The sequence below is a fragment of the Lolium rigidum genome, chromosome 2 (genome assembly GCF_022539505.1).
Source record: "Lolium rigidum isolate FL_2022 chromosome 2, APGP_CSIRO_Lrig_0.1, whole genome shotgun sequence".
In the NCBI taxonomy this organism is placed as follows: Eukaryota; Viridiplantae; Streptophyta; class Magnoliopsida; order Poales; family Poaceae; genus Lolium; species Lolium rigidum.
In genome coordinates this window covers 57,476,546-57,484,586 of record NC_061509.1, presented here as the reverse complement: position 1 = coordinate 57,484,586, position 8,041 = coordinate 57,476,546, and the positions used below count along the sequence as shown (strand labels likewise).

The window sequence follows — 8,041 nt, the reverse complement described above, 5'->3', positions numbered from 1 at the left end:
TCCACGTGTGTAAAGGTGACAGTGTGTGCACCGTGTGAGTACTTGGCGTAGGCTATGATTGTGATCTCTTGTAGATTATGAAGTTAACTATTGCTATGATGGTATTGATGTGATCTATTCCTCCTTTCGTGGCGTGAAGGTGACAGTGTGCATGCTATGTTAGTACTTGGGTTAGTCATGTCGATCTTTCTTGCACTCTAAGGTTACTTAAATATGAACATCTAATTGTGGAGCTTGTTAACTCCGGCATTGAGGGTTCGTGTAATCCTACGCAATGTGTTCATCATCCAACAAGAGAGTGTAGAGTATGCATTTATCTATTCTGTTATGTGATCAATGTTGAGAGTGTCCACTAGTGAAAGTCTAATCCCTAGGCCTTGTTCCTAAATACTTGCTTATTGCTTGTTTTCTCTGAATTACTACTGTCTTGCGTTACTACTGCTTGTTTACTTCCTACAATATTACTACCATCAATCGCATGCCAAGTAAGCTATTTTCTGGCGCCGTACTACTGCTCATATTCATTCATACCACTTGTATTTCACTATCTCTTCGCCGAACTAGTGCACCTATTAGGTGTGTTGGGGACACAAGAGACTTCTTGCTTTGTGATTGCAGGGTTGCTTGAGAGGGATATCTTTGACCTCTTCCTCCCTGAGTTCGATAAACCTTGGGTAATCCACTTAAGGGAAACTTGCTGCTGTTCTACAAACCTCTGCTCTTGGAGGCCCAACACTGTCTACAAGAATAGAAGCACCCGTAGACATCATAGACCCACTTACAATCTATAAGATTGCTACTTTGTTTGAATGGTACTAAATGCCAGGTTTTATTTTCCATTAGTGCCCTATATTCATCATCCATAGCATTTTTCCAATTTGAATCAGCTAAGGCAATTTGTAAAGTAGCAGGTTCAGTAGTGGAGCAGGACAGACCATACCGCACTGTACCGTCGGTATAAGTTTTAGGCCTGGCATGACCAGTCTTGGATCTGGTTCTGTACACAGGCACAGGTGGAGCTGCAGTGTTCGGCGCAGAAGATCCATGCCGAGCCCCCCTGGCGCAGATGGCAGGGAGTCGACCTCGGCTCCCGTAGCAGATCCTGTCGGCGAGGACGTGGCCGTGGCAGACGCGGTTGCTGGGTCCCGCGAATCATGCACAGGACTGGGTGCAATCCGCGTGTCGTCGCCAGAGTCGTCAGGGGCGCGCGTCGAGGCAGCAGGTGGAGACAGCGAACCGCTGCGCCGAGTCGTTGTCGTGGGGTCGGGTGACGCAGCCGACCGAGGCTGCTGCGAAGATCCCGGCGCTGATTCGCGCCAGCTCGTGATCCGAGATGGATTTGCTTCGTCTGCCACACCTGGTCGCTGTGGCTGCAGCACATGCGATGATGAACATGTTTCAGCACCATTTGTCGCCGTTCTTGCGCCATTTTGCATGGGACTTTCACCTGCAGGCTCCTGTTGCTGCAAGGAACATGATGGAATAGGATTTATAGAGCCATTAGTAGTTAGTTCAGTGCATTGTTTTTCCCCTTCATGAGACGGATTTTGAAGATTCTCCGGGAGAAGTAGGATTTCTCGGCTGAGAAGGAAACCAGCGTTGGGATGAAGTTTGGAGAAGGGAAACACACTTTCATCAAAGACAACGTCTCTAGAGATATAAACTCGACCAGATTTGATATCGAGGCACTTGACCCCTTTGTGCATGTGACTATAGCCAAGAAACACACATTGTTTTGATCGGTAGGCAAGTTTGTGTTTGTTGTATGGTCGAAGATTGGGCCAGCAGGCGCACCCAAAAACACGAAGAGATGCATAGTCAGGTGTTTTTTTAAGGAGACGCTCCATAGGTGTATCATTGTCAATGGTTTTTGAGGGCAGCATGTTGATTAGATATGTTGCAGTGAGAAAGGCTTCATCCCAGAATTTCAGTGGCATAGATGCATTGGCAAGAAGGGCAAGGCCTACTTCTACAATGTGGCGATGCTTGCGTTCAGCAGAGCCATTTTGCTGATGTGCATGAGGGCATGAAACGTGATGTTCAATTCCAATTTTTCGAAAGAAAGAGTTGAGTTTCTCATATTCTCCTCCCCAATCCGATTGTATGGCAAGGATTTTTCTATCAAATTATCGTTCAACAAGTTGCTGAAAGTTGTGAAAGATTTGAAACACATCGGATTTTTTCTTGAGGAGATAAATCCAAACAAATTTGCTATAGTCATCAATGAAGCTTACATAATATGTGTATTTCCCTACTGAACTAGGAGCATGGCCCCAAACATCTGAGAACACAAGCTGTAGGGGAGCAGTGGATACACTAGATGATCTCTCATATGGAAGTTGATGACTCTTAGCTTTTTGACACGAATCACAAATAGACTCAACTCTAGACTCTTTAAAAAAAGGAAGTTTATGCTTGCTAAGAATTTGCTGAACCGTTCGAAAAGACGGATGTCCTAAACGACTATGCCACCGTGAAGCTGAAGGCTTGATGACACTGAAGACTTGTTTATTCTTGAGGGATGATGATGATGATATCAAGGGGTAGAGGCCACGGATGCATCGACCTTTAAGAAGAGTTCTCCCCGTTGCCCGATCCTTAACATAAAAAAGCCAAGGATGAAATTCAATATAGACATCATTGTCAAGAGTAAATCGATGAACAGAAACAAGATTTTTGGTGGCATTTGGAACGTGAAGAACATTTTTAAGATGTAGTTTTTGAGATGGGGTATTAACAATTGCATGACCAACATGACTAATGCTCATACCTTCTCCGTTTGCGGCATGAATTTGATCACGGCCGTTGTACTTCTCCTTCATGGTAAGCTTGTGAAGCTCGCCGGTGATGTGGTCGGTGGCACCGGTATCTCCATACCAGTTGGTGTCCACGCCATAGGATGCCGCATTGGCACCCTTTTCTTCGTCTTCTTCATCGTCGGAGTAGCGATGCCAGCATTTCCATGCCTCATGTCCAGGCTTGCCACAGATCTGGCAGACAGTGGTGTCACGGTCTCTGTTGCCGCCACCTCTGCCGCCTCCACGGCGACCATTGCCGCGTCCGCCATGCTGATGGTGACGTCCACCTTCGCCGCGTCCACCATAGCCACGGCCGCCTCTGCGTCCGCCATAGTGGCCGCGCCCGCGGTTTCCTCCACGTCCGCGGGATGCAGCGTTGACGGAGCCCCTGGTGTCGGAGAGGAGCTCGATGCGATTCTCGTAGGCGACGACTTGAGCGTACAGATCGCTCACGGTGAGATCTTCAGCACCATTGACCCCGATGGCGGCGAAGAGGGGGTTGTAGGTGTCGTCGAGACCGGCGAGGAGATACTCCACGAGTTCTTCCTCGTCGATTGGTCGGCCCGCTGCTGCGAGCTCATCGGCGAGCCCCTTCATCTTGGTGAAGAACTGCGCCGAGGTCATGTTGTCCTTCTTCGTCTTGGCGAGGGCAACGCACAGGTTTGACACCCGCGTCTTGGATTGGGTGGCGAACATGGTTTTGATCGCCATCCAGACTTCTGCCGCCGTGTCCATGCCGATGACAGAGACAGAGATGTCAGGCGTCAGAGAATTCAAAATAAACGACAGTACCTGTTGGTCTGTCGCCACCCACGCGTCATACGCAGGGTTTTCCTCCTTGACTTCTTTGCCATCCTTCTGGACAACGATGGTCTCAGGTGGCGCCTCCGTTTTTGGGTCGAGGAAGCTCAGTAGTCTGGCTCCACGGATCGGTGGGAGGATCTGGGATTGCCATAGGAGGTAATTGGTTCGGGTGAGTTTTTCACCTACACTAGCGCCGGCTAAGGGATTGGTCATGGCGGCGGCAGAGGGAGGAGCTAGGCACATAGATGTGTTTTAGGAAGAAGATGGCTCTGATACCATGTGATTGTTTGGCTATTAACGATGGGGACTTCCATCGGTTTCGTGTTGCTTTATAAAGGCCAACATCGGCAGAGATAGATACACAAGAGGTTACAACTAACAGAGAAAAGGAAGGGATATGATCCTGATCTTATAGTTACGATCAGATCATCACAAGTATGGTTGAACTCCCGTACAAACGTATCTGAACTTCTGTCCAGGTTCATCTGAACCTCTGTACCGTAATAGGTACTCTAACAGGCCAAACTTCTAAAGGTTTAACCAAACCTATAGAAAAGTATGGTAATATCTGCAATCTCAAATATATATATAGTACTTCCTCCGATTCATATTAATTGACTCTAGTATGGATGTATCTAGACACACTTTAGTTCTAGATACATCCATATTGAAGTCAATTAATATGAATCGGAGGGAGTACATGATCATACTTTATAACAATTATAGTGAAAATATTTTTGTGTTGTAAATTTTTATATTTTTTCTGTAGATTCTTTCCAACATAAAGAAATTCTGGTTAAGACAAAGGTAGATTTCAGCTTTTGTTAGCAAGGTAGATTTCGACTAATTTGAAACGGAGCAAGTAGGTTCCTGGCACGGCCCACTAGCCACTAGCCTGTGACCTGGGCCTGAGCCCAGTGAAGCGCGGAAGCGCTATACACACTTCTCCGTGATCAGTCGGGCCGAGCGAGGCGACAGGCCCGTGAACCAACTGATTCCGCCCGCCACTCAAGGCGCTCGTCGGCGACTCGCCGGCGAGTTTCCCCCGCTCGATCAGCCGGCGCCGTGGCGCTGCCCCTCCCCCGGTCATCTCGTGCTTTCCGCACCCAACTTCGTGCGCTCCGCGGCGGCCGCCGCCTCTTCTGCCCCACGAGGTGCAGGTATATTTCGCAAGCTCGTCCCGCTAATCAGACGGTTCATTATCTCGGCCGCCCCCATCCGCTGTTTCGCTCGATCTGCTCCAATCGGAAGTGGTCACGTAAGGTTTCCATGTTTTACATGAGGATGGCTGGTTGGTCCTGCTAGCTGCGGTGTTCATACATCGAATGTGTCATGGTTGAACTTAGCCGGCCCAGCAATCGCTCGTCACTCATTACTCACTGTACTATCTCTTGTTGCTTTATGCGCTAGATTTGGTTACCTTAGTCTATGGAGATTAGGAATGTACGTGTGCATTCAGCACCTTGGTTTATCGCATCCGTTGATGGTAGTAGGGCCGATGCCGACAGTTCTGATGTCCTAAAAGTTTTGTTATGCTGTTATTTGTCTCAAATTTACTCGCTTTATTCTTTCATGAATGCGTAGTATGAAAACAGAAGCTCGATCTTGGGTTACTGCTGGCGTGATTGGCTTAAATGCCTTGATCCCCGCTGTCGCTTAGGCCTAGTGGGTTGAGTTGTATGGTGCCATGTTGGCCCGTCATGAGTTTGTAAATTTGTAAACTCCGTTTTTCTATCAATGCATCAAAATAAAGATTTTGCATTTTCGCGAAAAAACTTAGATTATGGAGGCCCGATTATTGATGTAGGGAACCGGGGTGATGTCTCTAATGATGCTTATGGAAAATGGATACCAAACGCTCCTGTAGGTGTGTGCTCAGTATCTTAGTATTATTACATTTTGTTCATATTCTTACTAGCAGTGTAGTACAAGAACGTGAAAACAGCTTATCTGTGAAGGAAAAGCGACGATGCAGACAAGCACCTTAGGGTTAAATCTTTCAGTAGAGATTTGTTATGTTTATCCAAAACTATACAATATATTTGGGAATACTAGATCTGCGCTGGATTGATGTTATCTGAGCTTCCATGCTCTTCCTCCCTTCAAATTGTATGCCTTAAGCCTTCCCAAAACCATGACAATGATGATAATTAATTTCCCCTTGTCACTCCATTTTCCAACAAACCCGTATGAAGCATCTTTGCAGTGAACGTCTTGTTTCAGCATTCTCTTGCAACTGTAACCAAACGAGAAGCCCACATTTCCATATGCACTGCAGCAATCAGTCATCAGAGTCAGAAGCCCAGTAATGATAATCATAGCAAAAATAACTACTTCCTCCGGTTCATATTAGTTGACTCAACTTTATCTAGATACAAATGTATCTAGTCGACAAACACGTCTAGATACACCTGTATCTAGATAAAATTGAGTCAATTAATTTGAATTGGAGGAAGTACGAGGTTCTCTGGAGAATATAGGGAGTTTCAGTGCCTTGCCTGACAACTTCAAACAGTATGCTGAAAACATTGAAATTAAGTGGATCTGTGGTTAAAGCTTCTCGCTCAGTGATGCAAATTAGCATGACGAAGATAGCCAAATATGATAACTGTGAGAAGATCCAATCCTCCAATAGCCTCTTTCTGTTGTATTTCTTCTCAGCCTTTGAATACCGATCATCATAATTGGGTAAAAATGAAGTGTAACCAGGGAGGTACCTAATACAAGTTGGTGCAAATATGTGTTAAGACTAGCTGAATAATCTGATGCCTGTCATTCTAGTATGAGAAATTGCTATTAGTAAGGTATATTTGGATATTACTGAACCTAGTCAATGGAACCACTTTATGAATATAGTGGCGCAGTAAATACAGAAGGTTTTCTTCATGATGATCATTCTTCTTTCTGGGAGAAGGTTAGAGAAAGAACTTACATCATGACTGTGTATAGGACCATGATTGCTGAAGAAAGGCTTGACATATCCACAATAGATTCACCGGCATGCCTTGCATTGGCTGATTGAAATAGGGCGCCTACAATCTTTTGATAGCTGCTCATTTCCTGCAAAGCCTTGGAGCTCCATTCCAAAGAGCAAAACAATATGGTTTGCAGAATTATAAAGCCCACAACAGTTAAAATCAAATAAGCACACTTTCTTGTACTCATAAGATGCTTGTATCCGATGGCCTTTGGATGTTGAAGAATGAACTGCCATTCTTCTTTCCCAGTAATCTTCTGGAGTGACCACACCATGAATCTGAAGCATGGTGCAAATAATGTGTTTCCTACTAGTATCTGAGGAATAATTAGCAATAGCAGAAGGGAGTTCTTCTTGAAGATGATCATATTCTCATTTACTGGAGTGAAGCCACAATTTGCAAGTGAGGATATAGCTGTAAATACAGAAAACAAGAAGAGCCCAATCCCTTTTCTCTTCAGAACTTCTTGTGCATCTGGTACTAGCTTTAGGTAGAGGTAGATAAGTAAGGAGCTCCCTAAATTTGTTATTAGAAGGTAGACTGTCGCCGCAGTACCTAAAAGTTCAATAGTCTTGGGATCAACGTGCTCTTTGTTTGCCAGCCAGATATCGGAAAATGACATTGTATCTTTTGTGCCATGGCTAGTGTTGGGACCAAAGTTTGTGATACTAATAGATTCAATATCAAGCTGAGATGAGTGATCTCTTCTATTGAGTGACTTTTCTGTATTGAATTTAGCCTTTAAGTGAATACTAAGTATTGAAGTGAATACCTCACTACCAATAAGCATTAGTATTGCCAAAATCCAGAGTTGTCTGCTTGAGAAATCCTCCATTTCAACAGTAGCCATGCTGGAGACAGTTGATGCAGAGACAGCAGTAAATAACACATCTAACTCTTGCAGAGTATTTGACTTATCTTGAGACTTCAGGACCTTTAGAGCTTCATATCCAGCAAATGAGATCAAGGTGAAATAAGTGGCTTGGATAAAGAATGGGTTCGTTTGACAGATGAACTGGCAGGAGTCTTTCATAGAACGCTGTGCAGATTTGGCAAAAGCATACAACTTGGTGGCTGCAAATGCACAGAAAGTTTGAAGACTTTTTAGGTAGACTAGAAGAGAAAGATTCATTCTTTTGTAGTACTTGTGTGGCACTAAAAAGAATGTTTTCTCCTTTTGGAGAGGTTAGGCAGGGAAATGGGGGGATGGGGGGGTTGCCTCCTTAATTGCATGGTCACACGTACACTGATGAGTGTCTATTTATAGTAGAACTAATATTCCCAGTCCAACATTGTACCTGCCTATGATGTTTCATACATATAATCTGTGCAGTAGAGAGCAATTAACAAATAGTACTGGCCTTATTTGGACAAACATGGCCGAGGGATCGAGGCTGCCTCATGGATTCCATCAATTCCAGATAGCTTTGCTATAGTGCTAAAGGATCTATTCTCTATGGA

The 8,041-nt window shown here is 44.9% G+C and overlaps 1 protein-coding gene across 1 annotated transcript; it reads right to left on the bottom strand.

Annotated features, from left to right (window-relative positions):
* Positions 1 to 5,419: 5,419 nt before the first annotated feature.
* Positions 5,420 to 7,789, bottom strand: LOC124691790 (probable cation transporter HKT6). The gene is made up of 3 exons (XM_047225060.1): positions 6,535 to 7,789; positions 6,101 to 6,319; positions 5,420 to 5,874 (listed from the first exon to the last, which is right to left on the bottom strand). The coding sequence occupies exons 1-3, from the start codon at positions 7,710 to 7,712 to the stop codon at positions 5,676 to 5,678; spliced, it is 1,596 nt and encodes a 531-aa protein (XP_047081016.1). The 5' UTR covers positions 7,713 to 7,789; the 3' UTR covers positions 5,420 to 5,675.
* Between the last annotated feature and the right edge of the window lie 252 nt (positions 7,790 to 8,041).

What these genes read in the sequence shown, in the direction of transcription:
- LOC124691790 (XM_047225060.1), bottom strand. Translation starts at nt 7,712, where the DNA reads ATGAATCTTTCTCTTCTAGTCTACCTAAAAAGTCTTCAAACTTTCTGT. An exon ending in GTCCTATACACAGTCATGAT is followed by an intron (nt 6,320 to 6,534) that starts GTAAGTTCTTTC and finishes AACTTGTATTAG; the next exon opens with GTACCTCCCTGGTTACACTT. An exon ending in ATACTGTTTGAAGTTGTCAG is followed by an intron (nt 5,875 to 6,100) that starts GCAAGGCACTGA and finishes TGATTGCTGCAG; the next exon opens with TGCATATGGAAATGTGGGCT.